The 20,598-nt window shown below is 49.6% G+C and overlaps 5 protein-coding genes across 5 annotated transcripts; all 5 read right to left on the bottom strand.

Moving 5' to 3' along the window:
* Positions 1-605: 605 nt before the first annotated feature.
* On the bottom strand, positions 606-2,143 carry 3110040M04Rikl4 (RIKEN cDNA 3110040M04 gene like 4). The gene is made up of 3 exons (XM_039111476.1): positions 1,966-2,143; positions 1,378-1,557; positions 606-1,102 (listed from the first exon to the last, which is right to left on the bottom strand). The coding sequence occupies exons 1-3, from the start codon at positions 2,141-2,143 to the stop codon at positions 606-608; spliced, it is 855 nt and encodes a 284-aa protein (XP_038967404.1).
* A 2,524-nt stretch (positions 2,144-4,667) lies between these two features.
* LOC108351130 (uncharacterized) lies at positions 4,668-6,195 on the bottom strand. Its single transcript, XM_063261344.1, has 3 exons — positions 6,018-6,195; positions 5,440-5,619; positions 4,668-5,164 (listed from the first exon to the last, which is right to left on the bottom strand). Exons 1-3 carry the CDS (start codon positions 6,193-6,195, stop codon positions 4,668-4,670), a joined length of 855 nt encoding a protein of 284 aa, XP_063117414.1.
* Positions 6,196-8,711: 2,516 nt separating this feature from the next.
* On the bottom strand, positions 8,712-10,251 carry 3110040M04Rikl5 (RIKEN cDNA 3110040M04 gene like 5). Its single transcript, XM_039111477.1, has 3 exons — positions 10,074-10,251; positions 9,484-9,663; positions 8,712-9,208 (listed from the first exon to the last, which is right to left on the bottom strand). Exons 1-3 carry the CDS (start codon positions 10,249-10,251, stop codon positions 8,712-8,714), a joined length of 855 nt encoding a protein of 284 aa, XP_038967405.1.
* Positions 10,252-12,777: 2,526 nt separating this feature from the next.
* On the bottom strand, positions 12,778-14,305 carry LOC134479069 (uncharacterized). The gene is made up of 3 exons (XM_063261345.1): positions 14,128-14,305; positions 13,550-13,729; positions 12,778-13,274 (listed from the first exon to the last, which is right to left on the bottom strand). The coding sequence occupies exons 1-3, from the start codon at positions 14,303-14,305 to the stop codon at positions 12,778-12,780; spliced, it is 855 nt and encodes a 284-aa protein (XP_063117415.1).
* A 2,516-nt stretch (positions 14,306-16,821) lies between these two features.
* LOC134479070 (uncharacterized) lies at positions 16,822-18,365 on the bottom strand. The gene is made up of 3 exons (XM_063261346.1): positions 18,188-18,365; positions 17,594-17,773; positions 16,822-17,318 (listed from the first exon to the last, which is right to left on the bottom strand). The coding sequence occupies exons 1-3, from the start codon at positions 18,363-18,365 to the stop codon at positions 16,822-16,824; spliced, it is 855 nt and encodes a 284-aa protein (XP_063117416.1).
* Between the last annotated feature and the right edge of the window lie 2,233 nt (positions 18,366-20,598).

The following is a 20,598-nucleotide window of genomic DNA, read 5'->3' on the forward strand; positions in this document are numbered from 1 at the left end:
CAGTCTACTGAACAGGAAGCTGTGTTCTATGGTCTGCAACACACCAGTCTTGGTTGCTATCCTGAGGTAAGTTCTGGAATCCAGGAGGTGCCTCAGGGCTCAAAAGAAAGGAAGAATGGCAGTTCCAACTGAGGGAAGGGGCCCAGCCATCCCAGAGCCCAGAAAGGGCTGTACAGCTGAGACTCTGGGAACTAGCATGAACAAGGACTGGGGCTTGATCCCAGGAACAGCATGTCAAAGGTTCGCGAGCTCCCGTGCCTTACACGGGCAGTTCAACACTCAGTTGGCATATGGGACATTGTCCAAAAAGGGACGAGGGTGTCTGTAGGCTAATCAAGCTCCCTTTGCTGATTGAACTCTAAAAGTCTGTCATTTCTCAAATGATACACAGTTCCTAAAGGGCAGGTGGAAGGATCCAAGTCAGTGAAAGCTCTCAAAGGTCCAAGTTCCCGCGAGAATCTTCGCAGGATTTCTTCACAGGCAGGCCCTGTGTCTCTAAGTGGAGTGTCCCCAGGCCCTAAAGGAGGGATGCTCAGGATAGGCAGATGGTTTGCTGCTCGCTGAGGACACAAAGCCTGCCTGCTGGCCTCTCTGGCCTGATGTGCTCAGCCCAGGGTGCCGCTTGCAACCCACGAAGGGTTAAGAGATGTGAAGGGCAGTGGCCTGCTCTGTGCACCACTTAGCTGTCCTGGGTTGTAGGGCCAGGTGTATCTAGGCAGGCTGGCCTGTGCAGACCAAATGGAATTGACTGTGTGAAGAGCCCAGTGCAGGGCTGCTCCCGCGTGAGACAATTGCCAAGTGAGCCAGGCGCGCTGTGAGACAGTGGGCTCCCTGCTGCTGGAAGGCCCAGGCAGGAAGGCACCTCCAGGGGTTTGGAGGTCGTCCAGGGCCACCTGCAAGGCACCCATGTTGGTGAAGACTCTGGACATCAGCAGGGAGAACGTCGGGAATGAGAGGGCTTCCGGAGAAGGGTGTCTGCGCCTCTTGGCTGAGTTGTATGGGGCACCATAGCTGTCTCCAGAGGGCCTGCGCTTCAGAGTCCTCACAGGAGATCTTAGCTGGGGCCTTCGGTCCTTTACATGCAGTTTTGTGTGCGAGGAATCTGTGGCAGAGACAATGGGCATTACTCAGAGTGCACACTGATTTCACCCAGCAGCCTACCCTACCATAACACCACCGCGAAAGAGCTCTTGAAAGAGCTTTTTCCATACCCTGATAGGGTCTCTTTCATGTCCTGTGGAAACACACCCTCCCCACAGTGCCTTAGCACTGGAAGCCCCAACGAACCAGTCACCACCAGCTGTGTTCTATGCACGGTTTGCTTAGCACCCAGGGCATTTGCCCCCTCGGGTCTGCTTCTTCAAAGCCCAGACCTACCTCTCCTGTGGCTGGAGCCATGCTTTTCCCTTCCTATCTCTCTGGAGGAAAATGGTCTGGCCCTCCTCTTCTCATCCAGCTCGTTACTTCTCTTGTCAGGTCTGCAGGAGGAGACAGCCCAGCTTTGCCCAGATCGCTTCTGCCTGGGGACCTTAGGCTCCAAACTTGGACAGGTGTTCTCTGTGGGGACAAGAGGTAATTGGTGAAAGGTCCCCAACCTTCCTAAGGAAAGCCTGAGATAAGGCACCATGAGGCCAAGCTCCTGGCACGCCTTACAGTCCCATGCAGAACCCCACTACTTTTCTATTCCACATCCCCTCTTTGGTGAAGGCTTACACATGCTTGGGACGTTCCCAATTTGCTTCAACAAACATTCCAAAATACAGACCCAGTGACCCTTGGCTGACCTAGGCTCACCCCAAAAGCAAACACAAACACACACACACACACACACACACACACACACACACACACACACACTCTCACAATTTGTTATCAAATGTGCAGTGAGGGCACCATGAAGAGTGCAGCCGACCTCCTTCCTCAACTTCAACAAGCCTACCAGTAGCTCAAAGATGGAAACCCTACCTTTGCCATTGGCAGAGGACTTGGAACGCGGGCCACTGTTCTCCCCACCTTCAGAGGACTGTTTCTCTTCTCTCTTCTGCTCTAGGGGCTGCTTTCTCTTGGAAGGAGATACGATGGGCATCTCTAAATTCACAGGTCCAGGCTCCTCCACTTGTGCTTCACTCCTTTCTGCCTCCATCTTTGGCCGGAGCTCACGGGCAAATGGTGCTGATTGTAGAGTTGATTGGCCCTAAATACAGTCCTGAAACTCCACCCCCTGGCAGAGCTCTTGCAGGAGCTTTCGCCAATCCCTGTCAGGCCACACCCAGGAATAGGGAGGGGCGACTTAATTCAATCTAACTCGAGGAATATTCCTTCTGGTTGATTTCCATGCTTTCTCTACTAAATTGGGAGGGTTTGAAGCTGAAGGCCACAGTTAAATTTCTTCTCTAATGGGTGTCCTAAACAGGATACCAAACACACAATGCTTTTTGAACTCTGATTCGATGCTTTAGGTTTGCTATAGAGTTTCGACCTCCAGCCCACAAACTTGTCTCCCTATCTCTGTGTGGACGTTTCTATGGGTGGTTGGGTGAGAGTGTGCATGCATCGGGACATAGGTGTGCCCCTTTGTGTGTGACCCTACTACCTCCTGCTGAATTGGTGTCTACATGCATGTGTGTGTGTGTTTGTGTGTGTGTGTGTGTGTTTGTGTGTGTTTGTTTATTTTTGCAGTATCCGTGTTTGTGTGTTTGTGTGTGTGTGTGTGTGTGTGTGTGTGTGCATGTGTGTGCATCTCAGAGGCTTGCTGAGTTGTCTGAGCAATTTTTTCAATGCCACCTGACCAGATTGGTTTTCCCCAATTGGCTCTTGATTTGGAAACGGTATGGAGCCAGTCTTCTTCAACTATGGGTTTCTAAAAGCTGCACTCAATGAGTTTCTTCATTAGGATATAGGTACAAGCCCACAGTTGCTATGGAGGAGAACATGGTCGATTGAGTAAGAACAGCAACTTGTAGGATAGTAGACTTGAATGCTTATCCCTCAGGAAAAGAGTACTACTCGGGAAGGATTTAAGTTGTGGTAGGGCCTTAGGGTAGGCATGCCTATGCTTGGAAACGTGGTGGGTGAAGCCAGTTGGTTGTTTTGTGGTTTCAAAACCACAGCCAGACATACCCTCTCACTGCTGCCCTGGACCTGGATAAAGAATGATTAGTTACATGTGATTCCTCGGCCCCCTCTCACTCTCTTTGCCACCATGCTTCCAGCCCTGATGGCAATGAACAAAACTACTGGCAGCGTATGCAAGCTGCTATTAAATGCTTTCTTTTACCAATTTGTCCTGGTCATGGTTTCCTTCACAGCAATAGAATCCTGAGACACTGCCTGAGAAAAGGAGGGAAGGAAGAACATAAGAGACAAAGGGCAGCAGGGAAGAAAGGATGGAAAGAAGGTAGGAAGGAAGAAAGAAAAGAAGGGACAAAGGAAGACTGGTAGGTCCAGTGGATCAGGTTTGTTGGCTCAGGACTTCAACCTCAGCAATCGGTAGTCCAGAGGAAGCAGGTGTGTATCAGTCAAGGAGACAGTCTGGCCTACAGAGAAAGTTCAAGGACAACCAGAGCTACCTCCTGAGACCCAGTCTCAAACTAACAAAACAAACAACATCTACAGAGCCTCAATACCGAAGATCAGTCTGCAGAACAGGATGGAGGAATGAAAGATTTGACTCTCAGAACTTCTGCAATGATCTCTGTCTACAAATCATGCTTGCTTACCACACATGCACACACCCGTGTGCACACGCACACATACACACACATACACACACACACAGACACTCACACACACTCACACACTCATACATTCGTGCAATATGAGATAAAAAAGGAATGTATATAGATTACTCCACACAGCCTAATAGTGTATACACTATTACGCAGATGAAGGAGAGATACATTGACATCACTCGATTGACATGAGGACGAACTAAATCTTTATTTAAAAAGGTAAAAACCATGATGAAATATTGCAAGACAAGATTCAACCAAGTGAGAGAGGAAAAATGGATAATACTCTTAAAAGGTCATGGATTTCGAGTCCTGAATGGCTTGATTGTGTCAGTCTACTGAACAGGAAGCTGTGTTCTATGGTCTGCAACACACCAGTCTTGGTTGCTATCCTGAGGTAAGTTCTGGAATCCAGGAGGTGCCTCAGGGCTCAAAAGAAAGGAAGAATGGCAGTTCCAACTGAGGGAAGGGGCCCAGCCATCCCAGAGCCCAGAAAGGGCTGTACAGCTGAGACTCTGGGAACTAGCATGAACAAGGACTGGGGCTTGATCCCAGGAACAGCATGTCAAAGGTTCGCGAGCTCCCGTGCCTTACACGGGCAGTTCAACACTCAGTTGGCATACGGGACATTGTCCAAAAAGGGACGAGGGTGTCTGTAGGCTAATCAAGCTCCCTTTGCTGATTGAACTCTAAAAGTCTGTCATTTCTCAAATGATACACAGTTCCTAAAGGGCAGGTGGAAGGATCCAAGTCAGTGAAAGCTCTCAAAGGTCCAAGTTCCCGCGAGAATCTTCGCAGGATTTCTTCACAGGCAGGCCCTGGGTCTCTAAGTGGAGTGTCCCCAGGCCCTAAAGGTGGGATCCTCAGGATAGGCAGATGGTTTGGTGCTCGCTGAGGACACAAAGCCTGCCTGCTGGCCTCTCTGGCCTGATGTGCTCAGCCCAGGGTGCCGCTTGCAACCCACGAAGGGTTAAGAGATGTGAAGGGCAGTGGCCTGCTCTGTGCACCACTTAGCTGTCCTGGGTTGTAGGGCCAGGTGTATCTAGGCAGGCTGGCCTGTGCAGACCAAATGGAATTGACTGTGTGAAGAGCCCAGTGCAGGGCTGCTCCCGCGTGAGACAATTGCCAAGTGAGCCAGGCGCGCTGTGAGACAGTGGGCTCCCTGCTGCTGGAAGGCCCAGGCAGGAAGGCACCTCCAGGGGTTTGGAGGTCGTCCAGGGCCACCTGCAAGGCACCCATGTTGGTGAAGACTCTGGACATCAGCAGGGAGAACGTCGGGAATGAGAGGGCTTCCGGAGAAGGGTGTCTGCGCCTCTTGGCTGAGTTGTATGGGGCACCATAGCTGTCTCCAGAGGGCCTGCGCTTCAGAGTCCTCACAGGAGATCTTAGCTGGGGCCTTCGGTCCTTTACATGCAGTTTTGTGTGCGAGGAATCTGTGGCAGAGACAATGGGCATTACTCAGAGTGCACACTGATTTCACCCAGCAGCCTACCCTACCATAACACCACCGCGAAAGAGCTCTTGAAAGAGCTTTTTCCATGCCCTGATAGGGTCTGTTTCATGTCCTGTGGAAACACACCCTCCCCACAGTGCCTTAGCACTGGAAGCCCCAACGAACCAGTCACCACCAGCTGTGTTCTATGCACGGTTTGCTTAGCACCCAGGGCATTTGCCCCCTCGGGTCTGCTTCTTCAAAGCCCAGACCTACCTCTCCTGTGGCTGGAGCCATGCTTTTCCCTTCCTATCTCTCTGGAGGAAAATGGTCTGGCCCTCCTCTTCTCATCCAGCTCGTTACTTCTCTTGTCAGGTCTGCAGGAGGAGACAGCCCAGCTTTGCCCAGATCGCTTCTGCCTGGGGACCTTAGGCTCCAAACTTGGACAGGTGTTCTCTGTGGGGACAAGAGGTAATTGGTGAAAGGTCCCCAACCTTCCTAAGGAAAGCCTGAGATAAGGCACCATGAGGCCAAGCTCCTGGCACGCCTTACAGTCCCATGCAGAACCCCACTACTTTTCTATTCCACATCCCCTCTTTGGTGAAGGCTTACACATGCTTGGGATGTTCCCAAGTTGCTTCAACAAACATTCCAAAATACAGACCCAGTGACCCTTGGCTGACCTAGGCTCACCCCAAAAGCAAACACAAACACACACACACACACACACACACACACACACACTCTCTCACAATTTGTTATCAAATGTGCAGTGAGGGCACCATGAAGAGTGCAGCCGACCTCCTTCCTCAACTTCAACAAGCCTACCAGTAGCTCAAAGATGGAAACCCTACCTTTGCCATTGGCAGAGGACTTGGAACGCGGGCCACTGTTCTCCCCACCTTCAGAGGACTGTTTCTCTTCTCTCTTCTGCTCTAGGGGCTGCTTTCTCTTGGAAGGAGATACGATGGGCATCTCTAAATTCACAGGTCCAGGCTCCTCCACTTGTGCTTCACTCCTTTCTGCCTCCATCTTTGGCCGGAGCTCACGGGCAAATGGTGCTGATTGTAGAGTTGATTGGCCCTAAATACAGTCCTGAAACTCCACCCCCTGGCAGAGCTCTTGCAGGAGCTTTCGCCAATCCCTGTCAGGCCACACCCAGGAATAGGGAGGGGCGACTTAATTCAATCTAACTCGAGGAATATTCCTTCTGGTTGATTGCCATGCTTTCTCTACTAAATTGGGAGGGTTTGAAGCTGAAGGCCACAGTTAAATTTCTTCTCTAATGGGTGTCCTAAACAGGATACCAAACACACAATGCTTTTTGAACTCTGATTCGATGCTTTAGGTTTGCTATAGAGTTTCGACCTCCAGCCCACAAACTTGTCTCCCTATCTCTGTGTGGACGTTTCTATGGGTGGTTGGGTGAGAGTGTGCATGCATCGGGACATAGGTGTGCCCCTTTGTGTGTGACCCTACTACCTCCTGCTGAATTGGTGTCTACATGCATGTGTGTGTGTGTTTGTGTGTGTGTGTGTGTTTGTGTGTGTTTGTTTATTTTTGCAGTATCCGTGTTTGTGTGTTTGTGTGTGTGTGTGTGTGTGTGTGTGCATGTGTGTGCATCTCAGAGGCTTGCTGAGTTGTCTGAGCAATTTTTTCAATGCCACCTGACCAGATTGGTTTTCCCCAATTGGCTCTTGATTTGGAAACGGTATGGAGCCAGTCTTCTTCAACTATGGGTTTCTAAAAGCTGCACTCAATGAGTTTCTTCATTAGGATATAGGTACAAGCCCACAGTTGCTATGGAGGAGAACATGGTCGATTGAGTAAGAACAGCAACTTGTAGGATAGTAGACTTGAATGCTTATCCCTCAGGAAAAGAGTACTACTCGGGAAGGATTTAAGTTGTGGTAGGGCCTTAGGGTAGGCATGCCTATGCTTGGAAACGTGGTGGGTGAAGCCAGTTGGTTGTTTTGTGGTTTCAAAACCACAGCCAGACATACCCTCTCACTGCTGCCCTGGACCTGGATAAAGAATGATTAGTTACATGTGATTCCTCGGCCCCCTCTCACTCTCTTTGCCACCATGCTTCCAGCCCTGATGGCAATGAACAAAACTACTGGCAGCGTATGCAAGCTGCTATTAAATGCTTTCTTTTACCAATTTGTCCTGGTCATGGTTTCCTTCACAGCAATAGAATCCTGAGACACTGCCTGAGAAAAGGAGGGAAGGAAGAACATAAGAGACAAAGGGCAGCAGGGAAGAAAGGATGGAAAGAAGGTAGGAAGGAAGAAAGAAAAGAAGGGACAAAGGAAGACTGGTAGGTCCAGTGGATCAGGTTTGTTGGCTCAGGACTTCAACCTCAGCAATCGGTAGTCCAGAGGAAGCAGGTGTGTATCAGTCAAGGAGACAGTCTGGCCTACAGAGAAAGTTCAAGGACAACCAGAGCTACCTCCTGAGACCCAGTCTCAAACTAACAAAACAAACAACATCTACAGAGCCTCAATACCGAAGATCAGTCTGCAGAACAGGATGGAGGAATGAAAGATTTGACTCTCAGAACTTCTGCAATGATCTCTGTCTACAAATCATGCTTGCTTACCACACATGCACACACCCGTGTGCACACGCACACATACACACACATACACACACACAGACACTCACACACACTCACACACTCATACATTCGTGCAATATGAGATAAAAAAGGAATGTATATAGATTACTCCACACAGCCTAATAGTGTATACACTATTACGCAGATGAAGGAGAGATACATTGACATCACTCGATTGACATGAGGACGAACTAAATCTTTATTTAAAAAGGTAAAAACCATGATGAAATATTGCAAGACAAGATTCAACCAAGTGAGAGAGGAAAAATGGATAATACTCTTAAAAGGTCATGGATTTCGAGTCCTGAATGGCTTGATTGTGTCAGTCTACTGAACAGGAAGCTGTGTTCTATGGTCTGCAACACACCAGTCTTGGTTGCTATCCTGAGGTAAGTTCTGGAATCCAGGAGGTGCCTCAGGGCTCAAAAGAAAGGAAGAATGGCAGTTCCAACTGAGGGAAGGGGCCCAGCCATCCCAGAGCCCAGAAAGGGCTGTACAGCTGAGACTCTGGGAACTAGCATGAACAAGGACTGGGGCTTGATCCCAGGAACAGCATGTCAAAGGTTCGCGAGCTCCCGTGCCTTACACGGGCAGTTCAACACTCAGTTGGCATATGGGACATTGTCCAAAAAGGGACGAGGGTGTCTGTAGGCTAATCAAGCTCCCTTTGCTGATTGAACTCTAAAAGTCTGTCATTTCTCAAATGATACACAGTTCCTAAAGGGCAGGTGGAAGGATCCAAGTCAGTGAAAGCTCTCAAAGGTCCAAGTTCCCGCGAGAATCTTCGCAGGATTTCTTCACAGGCAGGCCCTGTGTCTCTAAGTGGAGTGTCCCCAGGCCCTAAAGGAGGGATGCTCAGGATAGGCAGATGGTTTGCTGCTCGCTGAGGACACAAAGCCTGCCTGCTGGCCTCTCTGGCCTGATGTGCTCAGCCCAGGGTGCCGCTTGCAACCCACGAAGGGTTAAGAGATGTGAAGGGCAGTGGCCTGCTCTGTGCACCACTTAGCTGTCCTGGGTTGTAGGGCCAGGTGTATCTAGGCAGGCTGGCCTGTGCAGACCAAATGGAATTGACTGTGTGAAGAGCCCAGTGCAGGGCTGCTCCCGCGTGAGACAATTGCCAAGTGAGCCAGGCGCGCTGTGAGACAGTGGGCTCCCTGCTGCTGGAAGGCCCAGGCAGGAAGGCACCTCCAGGGGTTTGGAGGTCGTCCAGGGCCACCTGCAAGGCACCCATGTTGGTGAAGACTCTGGACATCAGCAGGGAGAACGTCGGGAATGAGAGGGCTTCCGGAGAAGGGTGTCTGCGCCTCTTGGCTGAGTTGTATGGGGCACCATAGCTGTCTCCAGAGGGCCTGCGCTTCAGAGTCCTCACAGGAGATCTTAGCTGGGGCCTTCGGTCCTTTACATGCAGTTTTGTGTGCGAGGAATCTGTGGCAGAGACAATGGGCATTACTCAGAGTGCACACTGATTTCACCCAGCAGCCTACCCTACCATAACACCACCGCGAAAGAGCTCTTGAAAGAGCTTTTTCCATACCCTGATAGGGTCTCTTTCATGTCCTGTGGAAACACACCCTCCCCACAGTGCCTTAGCACTGGAAGCCCCAACGAACCAGTCACCACCAGCTGTGTTCTATGCACGGTTTGCTTAGCACCCAGGGCATTTGCCCCCTCGGGTCTGCTTCTTCAAAGCCCAGACCTACCTCTCCTGTGGCTGGAGCCATGCTTTTCCCTTCCTATCTCTCTGGAGGAAAATGGTCTGGCCCTCCTCTTCTCATCCAGCTCGTTACTTCTCTTGTCAGGTCTGCAGGAGGAGACAGCCCAGCTTTGCCCAGATCGCTTCTGCCTGGGGACCTTAGGCTCCAAACTTGGACAGGTGTTCTCTGTGGGGACAAGAGGTAATTGGTGAAAGGTCCCCAACCTTCCTAAGGAAAGCCTGAGATAAGGCACCATGAGGCCAAGCTCCTGGCACGCCTTACAGTCCCATGCAGAACCCCACTACTTTTCTATTCCACATCCCCTCTTTGGTGAAGGCTTACACATGCTTGGGACGTTCCCAATTTGCTTCAACAAACATTCCAAAATACAGACCCAGTGACCCTTGGCTGACCTAGGCTCACCCCAAAAGCAAACACAAACACACACACACACACACACACACACACACACACACACACACACACTCTCTCACAATTTGTTATCAAATGTGCAGTGAGGGCACCATGAAGAGTGCAGCCGACCTCCTTCCTCAACTTCAACAAGCCTACCAGTAGCTCAAAGATGGAAACCCTACCTTTGCCATTGGCAGAGGACTTGGAACGCGGGCCACTGTTCTCCCCACCTTCAGAGGACTGTTTCTCTTCTCTCTTCTGCTCTAGGGGCTGCTTTCTCTTGGAAGGAGATACGATGGGCATCTCTAAATTCACAGGTCCAGGCTCCTCCACTTGTGCTTCACTCCTTTCTGCCTCCATCTTTGGCCGGAGCTCACGGGCAAATGGTGCTGATTGTAGAGTTGATTGGCCCTAAATACAGTCCTGAAACTCCACCCCCTGGCAGAGCTCTTGCAGGAGCTTTCGCCAATCCCTGTCAGGCCACACCCAGGAATAGGGAGGGGCGACTTAATTCAATCTAACTCGAGGAATATTCCTTCTGGTTGATTTCCATGCTTTCTCTACTAAATTGGGAGGGTTTGAAGCTGAAGGCCACAGTTAAATTTCTTCTCTAATGGGTGTCCTAAACAGGATACCAAACACACAATGCTTTTTGAACTCTGATTCGATGCTTTAGGTTTGCTATAGAGTTTCGACCTCCAGCCCACAAACTTGTCTCCCTATCTCTGTGTGGACGTTTCTATGGGTGGTTGGGTGAGAGTGTGCATGCATCGGGACATAGGTGTGCCCCTTTGTGTGTGACCCTACTACCTCCTGCTGAATTGGTGTCTACATGCATGTGTGTGTGTGTTTGTGTGTGTGTGTGTGTGTTTGTGTGTGTTTGTTTATTTTTGCAGTATCCGTGTTTGTGTGTTTGTGTGTGTGTGTGTGTGTGTGTGTGTGTGTGCATGTGTGTGCATCTCAGAGGCTTGCTGAGTTGTCTGAGCAATTTTTTCAATGCCACCTGACCAGATTGGTTTTCCCCAATTGGCTCTTGATTTGGAAACGGTATGGAGCCAGTCTTCTTCAACTATGGGTTTCTAAAAGCTGCACTCAATGAGTTTCTTCATTAGGATATAGGTACAAGCCCACAGTTGCTATGGAGGAGAACATGGTCGATTGAGTAAGAACAGCAACTTGTAGGATAGTAGACTTGAATGCTTATCCCTCAGGAAAAGAGTACTACTCGGGAAGGATTTAAGTTGTGGTAGGGCCTTAGGGTAGGCATGCCTATGCTTGGAAACGTGGTGGGTGAAGCCAGTTGGTTGTTTTGTGGTTTCAAAACCACAGCCAGACATACCCTCTCACTGCTGCCCTGGACCTGGATAAAGAATGATTAGTTACATGTGATTCCTCGGCCCCCTCTCACTCTCTTTGCCACCATGCTTCCAGCCCTGATGGCAATGAACAAAACTACTGGCAGCGTATGCAAGCTGCTATTAAATGCTTTCTTTTACCAATTTGTCCTGGTCATGGTTTCCTTCACAGCAATAGAATCCTGAGACACTGCCTGAGAAAAGGAGGGAAGGAAGAACATAAGAGACAAAGGGCAGCAGGGAAGAAAGGATGGAAAGAAGGTAGGAAGGAAGAAAGAAAAGAAGGGACAAAGGAAGACTGGTAGGTCCAGTGGATCAGGTTTGTTGGCTCAGGACTTCAACCTCAGCAATCGGTAGTCCAGAGGAAGCAGGTGTGTATCAGTCAAGGAGACAGTCTGGCCTACAGAGAAAGTTCAAGGACAACCAGAGCTACCTCCTGAGACCCAGTCTCAAACTAACAAAACAAACAACATCTACAGAGCCTCAATACCGAAGATCAGTCTGCAGAACAGGATGGAGGAATGAAAGATTTGACTCTCAGAACTTCTGCAATGATCTCTGTCTACAAATCATGCTTGCTTACCACACATGCACACACCCGTGTGCACACGCACACATACACACACATACACACACACACAGACACTCACACACACTCACACACTCATACATTCGTGCAATATGAGATAAAAAAGGAATGTATATAGATTACTCCACACAGCCTAATAGTGTATACACTATTACGCAGATGAAGGAGAGATACATTGACATCACTCGATTGACATGAGGACGAACTAAATCTTTATTTAAAAAGGTAAAAACCATGATGAAATATTGCAAGACAAGATTCAACCAAGTGAGAGAGGAAAAATGGATAATACTCTTAAAAGGTCATGGATTTCGAGTCCTGAATGGCTTGATTGTGTCAGTCTACTGAACAGGAAGCTGTGTTCTATGGTCTGCAACACACCAGTCTTGGTTGCTATCCTGAGGTAAGTTCTGGAATCCAGGAGGTGCCTCAGGGCTCAAAAGAAAGGAAGAATGGCAGTTCCAACTGAGGGAAGGGGCCCAGCCATCCCAGAGCCCAGAAAGGGCTGTACAGCTGAGACTCTGGGAACTAGCATGAACAAGGACTGGGGCTTGATCCCAGGAACAGCATGTCAAAGGTTCGCGAGCTCCCGTGCCTTACACGGGCAGTTCAACACTCAGTTGGCATACGGGACATTGTCCAAAAAGGGACGAGGGTGTCTGTAGGCTAATCAAGCTCCCTTTGCTGATTGAACTCTAAAAGTCTGTCATTTCTCAAATGATACACAGTTCCTAAAGGGCAGGTGGAAGGATCCAAGTCAGTGAAAGCTCTCAAAGGTCCAAGTTCCCGCGAGAATCTTCGCAGGATTTCTTCACAGGCAGGCCCTGGGTCTCTAAGTGGAGTGTCCCCAGGCCCTAAAGGTGGGATCCTCAGGATAGGCAGATGGTTTGGTGCTCGCTGAGGACACAAAGCCTGCCTGCTGGCCTCTCTGGCCTGATGTGCTCAGCCCAGGGTGCCGCTTGCAACCCACGAAGGGTTAAGAGATGTGAAGGGCAGTGGCCTGCTCTGTGCACCACTTAGCTGTCCTGGGTTGTAGGGCCAGGTGTATCTAGGCAGGCTGGCCTGTGCAGACCAAATGGAATTGACTGTGTGAAGAGCCCAGTGCAGGGCTGCTCCCGCGTGAGACAATTGCCAAGTGAGCCAGGCGCGCTGTGAGACAGTGGGCTCCCTGCTGCTGGAAGGCCCAGGCAGGAAGGCACCTCCAGGGGTTTGGAGGTCGTCCAGGGCCACCTGCAAGGCACCCATGTTGGTGAAGACTCTGGACATCAGCAGGGAGAACGTCGGGAATGAGAGGGCTTCCGGAGAAGGGTGTCTGCGCCTCTTGGCTGAGTTGTATGGGGCACCATAGCTGTCTCCAGAGGGCCTGCGCTTCAGAGTCCTCACAGGAGAACTTAGCTGGGGCCTTCGGTCCTTTACATGCAGTTTTGTGTGCGAGGAATCTGTGGCAGAGACAATGTGCATTACTCAGAGTGCACACTGATTTCACCCAGCAGCCTACCCTACCATAACACCACCGCGAAAGAGCTCTTGAAAGAGCTTTTTCCATGCCCTGATAGGGTCTGTTTCATGTCCTGTGGAAACACACCCTCCCCACAGTGCCTTAGCACTGGAAGCCCCAACGAACCAGTCACCACCAGCTGTGTTCTATGCACGGTTTGCTTAGCACCCAGGGCATTTGCCCCCTCGGGTCTGCTTCTTCAAAGCCCAGACCTACCTCTCCTGTGGCTGGAGCCATGCTTTTCCCTTCCTATCTCTCTGGAGGAAAATGGTCTGGCCCTCCTCTTCTCATCCAGCTCGTTACTTCTCTTGTCAGGTCTGCAGGAGGAGACAGCCCAGCTTTGCCCAGATCGCTTCTGCCTGGGGACCTTAGGCTCCAAACTTGGACAGGTGTTCTCTGTGGGGACAAGAGGTAATTGGTGAAAGGTCCCCAACCTTCCTAAGGAAAGCCTGAGATAAGGCACCATGAGGCCAAGCTCCTGGCACGCCTTACAGTCCCATGCAGAACCCCACTACTTTTCTATTCCACATCCCCTCTTTGGTGAAGGCTTACACATGCTTGGGATGTTCCCAAGTTGCTTCAACAAACATTCCAAAATACAGACCCAGTGACCCTTGGCTGACCTAGGCTCACCCCAAAAGCAAACACAAACACACACACACACACACACACACACACACACACTCTCTCACAATTTGTTATCAAATGTGCAGTGAGGGCACCATGAAGAGTGCAGCCGACCTCCTTCCTCAACTTCAACAAGCCTACCAGTAGCTCAAAGATGGAAACCCTACCTTTGCCATTGGCAGAGGACTTGGAACGCGGGCCACTGTTCTCCCCACCTTCAGAGGACTGTTTCTCTTCTCTCTTCTGCTCTAGGGGCTGCTTTCTCTTGGAAGGAGATACGATGGGCATCTCTAAATTCACAGGTCCAGGCTCCTCCACTTGTGCTTCACTCCTTTCTGCCTCCATCTTTGGCCGGAGCTCACGGGCAAATGGTGCTGATTGTAGAGTTGATTGGCCCTAAATACAGTCCTGAAACTCCACCCCCTGGCAGAGCTCTTGCAGGAGCTTTCGCCAATCCCTGTCAGGCCACACCCAGGAATAGGGAGGGGCGACTTAATTCAATCTAACTCGAGGAATATTCCTTCTGGTTGATTGCCATGCTTTCTCTACTAAATTGGGAGGGTTTGAAGCTGAAGGCCACAGTTAAATTTCTTCTCTAATGGGTGTCCTAAACAGGATACCAAACACACAATGCTTTTTGAACTCTGATTCGATGCTTTAGGTTTGCTATAGAGTTTCGACCTCCAGCCCACAAACTTGTCTCCCTATCTCTGTGTGGACGTTTCTATGGGTGGTTGGGTGAGAGTGTGCATGCATCGGGACATAGGTGTGCCCCTTTGTGTGTGACCCTACTACCTCCTGCTGAATTGGTGTCTACATGCATGTGTGTGTGTGTTTGTGTGTGTGTGTGTGTTTGTGTGTGTTTGTTTATTTTTGCAGTATCCGTGTTTGTGTGTTTGTGTGTGTGTGTGTGTGTGTGTGTGCATGTGTGTGCATCTCAGAGGCTTGCTGAGTTGTCTGAGCAATTTTTTCAATGCCACCTGACCAGATTGGTTTTCCCCAATTGGCTCTTGATTTGGAAACGGTATGGAGCCAGTCTTCTTCAACTATGGGTTTCTAAAAGCTGCACTCAATGAGTTTCTTCATTAGGATATAGGTACAAGCCCACAGTTGCTATGGAGGAGAACATGGTCGATTGAGTAAGAACAGCAACTTGTAGGATAGTAGACTTGAATGCTTATCCCTCAGGAAAAGAGTACTACTCGGGAAGGATTTAAGTTGTGGTAGGGCCTTAGGGTAGGCATGCCTATGCTTGGAAACGTGGTGGGTGAAGCCAGTTGGTTGTTTTGTGGTTTCAAAACCACAGCCAGACATACCCTCTCACTGCTGCCCTGGACCTGGATAAAGAATGATTAGTTACATGTGATTCCTCGGCCCCCTGTCACTCTCTTTGCCACCATGCTTCCAGCCCTGATGGCAATGAACAAAACTACTGGCAGCGTATGCAAGCTGCTATTAAATGCTTTCTTTTACCAATTTGTCCTGGTCATGGTTTCCTTCACAGCAATAGAATCCTGAGACACTGCCTGAGAAAAGGAGGGAAGGAAGAACATAAGAGACAAAGGGCAGCAGGGAAGAAAGGATGGAAAGAAGGTAGGAAGGAAGAAAGAAAAGAAGGGACAAAGGAAGACTGGTAGGTCCAGTGGATCAGGTTTGTTGGCTCAGGACTTCAACCTCAGCAATCGGTAGTCCAGAGGAAGCAGGTGTGTATCAGTCAAGGAGACAGTCTGGCCTACAGAGAAAGTTCAAGGACAACCAGAGCTACCTCCTGAGACCCAGTCTCAAACTAACAAAACAAACAACATCTACAGAGCCTCAATACCGAAGATCAGTCTGCAGAACAGGATGGAGGAATGAAAGATTTGACTCTCAGAACTTCTGCAATGATCTCTGTCTACAAATCATGCTTGCTTACCACACATGCACACACCCGTGTGCACACGCACACATACACACACATACACACACACAGACACTCACACACACTCACACACTCATACATTCGTGCAATATGAGATAAAAAAGGAATGTATATAGATTACTCCACACAGCCTAATAGTGTATACACTATTACGCAGATGAAGGAGAGATACATTGACATCACTCGATTGACATGAGGACGAACTAAATCTTTATTTAAAAAGGTAAAAACCATGATGAAATATTGCAAGACAAGATTCAACCAAGTGAGAGAGGAAAAATGGATAATACTCTTAAAAGGTCATGGATTTCGAGTCCTGAATGGCTTGATTGTGTCAGTCTACTGAACAGGAAGCTGTGTTCTATGGTCTGCAACACACCAGTCTTGGTTGCTATCCTGAGGTAAGTTCTGGAATCCAGGAGGTGCCTCAGGGCTCAAAAGAAAGGAAGAATGGCAGTTCCAACTGAGGGAAGGGGCCCAGCCATCCCAGAGCCCAGAAAGGGCTGTACAGCTGAGACTCTGGGAACTAGCATGAACAAGGACTGGGGCTTGATCCCAGGAACAGCATGTCAAAGGTTCGCGAGCTCCCGTGCCTTACACGGGCAGTTCAACACTCAGTTGGCATATGGGACATTGTCCAAAAAGGGACGAGGGTGTCTGTAGGCTAATCAAGCTCCCTTTGCTGATTGAACTCTAAAAGTCTGTCATTTCTCAAATGATACACAGTTCCTAAAGGGCAGGTGGAAGGATCCAAGTCAGTGAAAGCTCTCAAAGGTCCAAGTTCCCGCGAGAATCTTCGCAGGATTTCTTCACAGGCAGGCCCTGTGTCTCTAAGTGGAGTGTCCCCAGGCCCTAAAGGAGGGATGCTCAGGATAGGCAGATGGTTTGCTGCTCGCTGAGGACACAAAGCCTGCCTGCTGGCCTCTCTGGCCTGATGTGCTCAGCCCAGGGTGCCGCTTGCAACCCACGAAGGGTTAAGAGATGTGAAGGGCAGTGGCCTGCTCTGTGCACCACTTAGCTGTCCTGGGTTGTAGGGCCAGGTGTATCTAGGCAGGCTGGCCTGTGCAGACCAAATGGAATTGACTGTGTGAAGAGCCCAGTGCAGGGCTGCTCCCGCGTGAGACAATTGCCAAGTGAGCCAGGCGCGCTGTGAGACAGTGGGCTCCCTGCTGCTGGAAGGCCCAGGCAGGAAGGCACCTCCAGGGGTTTGGAGGTCGTCCAGGGCCACCTGCAAGGCACCCATGTTGGTGAAGACTCTGGACATCAGCAGGGAGAACGTCGGGAATGAGAGGGCTTCCGGAGAAGGGTGTCTGCGCCTCTTGGCTGAGTTGTATGGGGCACCATAGCTGTCTCCAGAGGGCCTGCGCTTCAGAGTCCTCACAGGAGATCTTAGCTGGGGCCTTCGGTCCTTTACATGCAGTTTTGTGTGCGAGGAATCTGTGGCAGAGACAATGGGCATTACTCAGAGTGCACACTGATTTCACCCAGCAGCCTACCCTACCATAACACCACCGCGAAAGAGCTCTTGAAAGAGCTTTTTCCATACCCTGATAGGGTCTCTTTCATGTCCTGTGGAAACACACCCTCCCCACAGTGCCTTAGCACTGGAAGCCCCAACGAACCAGTCACCACCAGCTGTGTTCTATGCACGGTTTACTTAGCAACCAGGGCATTTGCCCCCTCGGGTCTGCTTCTTCAAAGCCCAGACCTACCTCTCCTGTGGCTGGAGCCATGCTTTTCCCTTCCTATCTCTCTGGAGGAAAATGGTCTGGCCCTCCTCTTCTCATCCAGCTCGTTACTTCTCTTGTCAGGTCTGCAGGAGGAGACAGCCCAGCTTTGCCCAGATCGCTTCTGCCTGGGGACCTTAGGCTCCAAACTTGGACAGGTGTTCTCTGTGGGGACAAGAGGTAATTGGTGAAAGGTCCCCAACCTTCCTAAGGAAAGCCTGAGATAAGGCACCATGAGGCCAAGCTCCTGGCACGCCTTACAGTCCCATGCAGAACCCCACTACTTTTCTATTCCACATCCCCTCTTTGGTGAAGGCTTACACATGCTTGGGACGTTCCCAATTTGCTTCAACAAACATTCCAAAATACAGACCCAGTGACCCTTGGCTGACCTAGGCTCACCCCAAAAGCAAACACAAACACACACACACACACACACACACACACACACACACACACACACACACACACTCTCACAATTTGTTATCAAATGTGCAGTGAGGGCACCATGAAGAGTGCAGCCGACCTCCTTCCTCAACTTCAACAAGCCTACCAGTAGCTCAAAGATGGAAACCCTACCTTTGCCATTGGCAGAGGACTTGGAACGCGGGCCACTGTTCTCCCCACCTTCAGAGGACTGTTTCTCTTCTCTCTTCTGCTCTAGGGGCTGCTTTCTCTTGGAAGGAGATACGATGGGCATCTCTAAATTCACAGGTCCAGGCTCCTCCACTTGTGCTTCACTCCTTTCTGCCTCCATCTTTGGCCGGAGCTCACGGGCAAATGGTGCTGATTGTAGAGTTGATTGGCCCTAAATACAGTCCTGAAACTCCACCCCCTGGCAGAGCTCTTGCAGGAGCTTTCGCCAATCCCTGTCAGGCCACACCCAGGAATAGGGAGGGGCGACTTAATTCAATCTAACTCGAGGAATATTCCTTCTGGTTGATTTCCATGCTTTCTCTACTAAATTGGGAGGGTTTGAAGCTGAAGGCCACAGTTAAATTTCTTCTCTAATGGGTGTCCTAAACAGGATACCAAACACACAATGCTTTTTGAACTCTGATTCGATGCTTTAGGTTTGCTATAGAGTTTCGACCTCCAGCCCACAAACTTGTCTCCCTATCTCTGTGTGGACGTTTCTATGGGTGGTTGGGTGAGAGTGTGCATGCATCGGGACATAGGTGTGCCCCTTTGTGTGTGACCCTACTACCTCCTGCTGAATTGGTGTCTACATGCATGTGTGTGTGTGTTTGTGTGTGTGTGTGTGTGTTTGTGTGTGTTTGTTTATTTTTGCAGTATCCGTGTTTGTGTGTTTGTGTGTGTGTGTGTGTGTGTGTGTGTGTGTGCATGTGTGTGCATCTCAGAGGCTTGCTGAGTTGTCTGAGCAATTTTTTCAATGCCACCTGACCAGATTGGTTTTCCCCAATTGGCTCTTGATTTGGAAACGGTATGGAGCCAGTCTTCTTCAACTATGGGTTTCTAAAAGCTGCACTCAATGAGTTTCTTCATTAGGATATAGGTACAAGCCCACAGTTGCTATGGAGGAGAACATGGTCGATTGAGTAAGAACAGCAACTTGTAGGATAGTAGACTTGAATGCTTATCCCTCAGGAAAAGAGTACTACTCGGGAAGGATTTAAGTTGTGGTAGGGCCTTAGGGTAGGCATGCCTATGCTTGGAAACGTGGTGGGTGAAGCCAGTTGGTTGTTTTGTGGTTTCAAAACCACAGCCAGACATACCCTCTCACTGCTGCCCTGGACCTGGATAAAGAATGATTAGTTACATGTGATTCCTCGGCCCCCTCTCACTCTCTTTGCCACCATGCTTCCAGCCCTGATGGCAATGAACAAAACTACTGGCAGCGTATGCAAGCTGCTATTAAATGCTTTCTTTTACCAATTTGTCCTGGTCATGGTTTCCTTCACAGCAATAGAATCCTGAGACACTGCCTGAGAAAAGGAGGGAAGGAAGAACATAAGAGACAAAGGGCAGCAGGGAAGAAAGGATGGAAAGAAGGTAGGAAGGAAGAAAGAAAAGAAGGGACAAAGGAAGACTGGTAGGTCCAGTGGATCAGGTTTGTTGGCTCAGGACTTCAACCTCAGCAATCGGTAGTCCAGAGGAAGCAGGTGTGTATCAGTCAAGGAGACAGTCTGGCCTACAGAGAAAGTTCAAGGACAACCAGAGCTACCTCCTGAGACCCAGTCTCAAACTAACAAAACAAACAACATCTACAGAGCCTCAATACCGAAGATCAGTCTGCAGAACAGGATGGAGGAATGAAAGATTTGACTCTCAGAACTTCTGCAATGATCTCTGTCTACAAATCATGCTTGCTTACCACACATGCACACACCCGTGTGCACACGCACACATACACACACATACACACACACACAGACACTCACACACACTCACACACTCATACATTCGTGCAATATGAGATAAAAAAGGAATGTATATAGATTACTCCACACAGCCTAATAGTGTATACACTATTACGCAGATGAAGGAGAGATACATTGACATCACTCGATTGACATGAGGACGAACTAAATCTTTATTTAAAAAGGTAAAAACCATGATGAAATATTGCAAGACAAGATTCAACCAAGTGAGAGAGGAAAAATGGATAATACTCTTAAAAGGTCATGGATTTCGAGTCCTGAATGGCTTGATTGTGTCAGTCTACTGAACAGGAAGCTGTGTTCTATGGTCTGCAACACACCAGTCTTGGTTGCTATCCTGAGGTAAGTTCTGGAATCCAGGAGGTGCCTCAGGGCTCAAAAGAAAGGAAGAATGGCAGTTCCAACTGAGGGAAGGGGCCCAGCCATCCCAGAGCCCAGAAAGGGCTGTACAGCTGAGACTCTGGGAACTAGCATGAACAAGGACTGGGGCTTGATCCCAGGAACAGCATGTCAAAGGTTCGCGAGCTCCCGTGCCTTACACGGGCAGTTCAACACTCAGTTGGCATACGGGACATTGTCCAAAAAGGG

Source organism: Rattus norvegicus, chromosome 5, assembly GCF_036323735.1.
Source record: "Rattus norvegicus strain BN/NHsdMcwi chromosome 5, GRCr8, whole genome shotgun sequence".
Classification (NCBI taxonomy): domain Eukaryota; kingdom Metazoa; phylum Chordata; class Mammalia; order Rodentia; family Muridae; genus Rattus; species Rattus norvegicus.

Coding starts and splice junctions, on each gene's coding strand:
- LOC134479070 (XM_063261346.1), bottom strand. CDS start 18,365: ATGGAGGCAGAAAGGAGTGAAGCACAAGTGGAGGAGCCTGGACCTGTG. Junction 17,774..18,187: donor GTCCTCTGCCAATGGCAAAG/GTAGGGTTTCCA, acceptor TTGTCCCCACAG/AGAACACCTGTCCAAGTTTG. Junction 17,319..17,593: donor TGGCTCCAGCCACAGGAGAG/GTAGGTCTGGGC, acceptor TCTCTGCCACAG/ATTCCTCGCACACAAAACTG.
- LOC134479069 (XM_063261345.1), bottom strand. CDS start 14,305: ATGGAGGCAGAAAGGAGTGAAGCACAAGTGGAGGAGCCTGGACCTGTG. Junction 13,730..14,127: donor GTCCTCTGCCAATGGCAAAG/GTAGGGTTTCCA, acceptor TTGTCCCCACAG/AGAACACCTGTCCAAGTTTG. Junction 13,275..13,549: donor TGGCTCCAGCCACAGGAGAG/GTAGGTCTGGGC, acceptor TCTCTGCCACAG/ATTCCTCGCACACAAAACTG.
- 3110040M04Rikl5 (XM_039111477.1), bottom strand. CDS start 10,251: ATGGAGGCAGAAAGGAGTGAAGCACAAGTGGAGGAGCCTGGACCTGTG. Junction 9,664..10,073: donor GTCCTCTGCCAATGGCAAAG/GTAGGGTTTCCA, acceptor TTGTCCCCACAG/AGAACACCTGTCCAAGTTTG. Junction 9,209..9,483: donor TGGCTCCAGCCACAGGAGAG/GTAGGTCTGGGC, acceptor TCTCTGCCACAG/ATTCCTCGCACACAAAACTG.
- 3110040M04Rikl4 (XM_039111476.1), bottom strand. CDS start 2,143: ATGGAGGCAGAAAGGAGTGAAGCACAAGTGGAGGAGCCTGGACCTGTG. Junction 1,558..1,965: donor GTCCTCTGCCAATGGCAAAG/GTAGGGTTTCCA, acceptor TTGTCCCCACAG/AGAACACCTGTCCAAGTTTG. Junction 1,103..1,377: donor TGGCTCCAGCCACAGGAGAG/GTAGGTCTGGGC, acceptor TCTCTGCCACAG/ATTCCTCGCACACAAAACTG.
- LOC108351130 (XM_063261344.1), bottom strand. CDS start 6,195: ATGGAGGCAGAAAGGAGTGAAGCACAAGTGGAGGAGCCTGGACCTGTG. Junction 5,620..6,017: donor GTCCTCTGCCAATGGCAAAG/GTAGGGTTTCCA, acceptor TTGTCCCCACAG/AGAACACCTGTCCAAGTTTG. Junction 5,165..5,439: donor TGGCTCCAGCCACAGGAGAG/GTAGGTCTGGGC, acceptor TCTCTGCCACAG/ATTCCTCGCACACAAAACTG.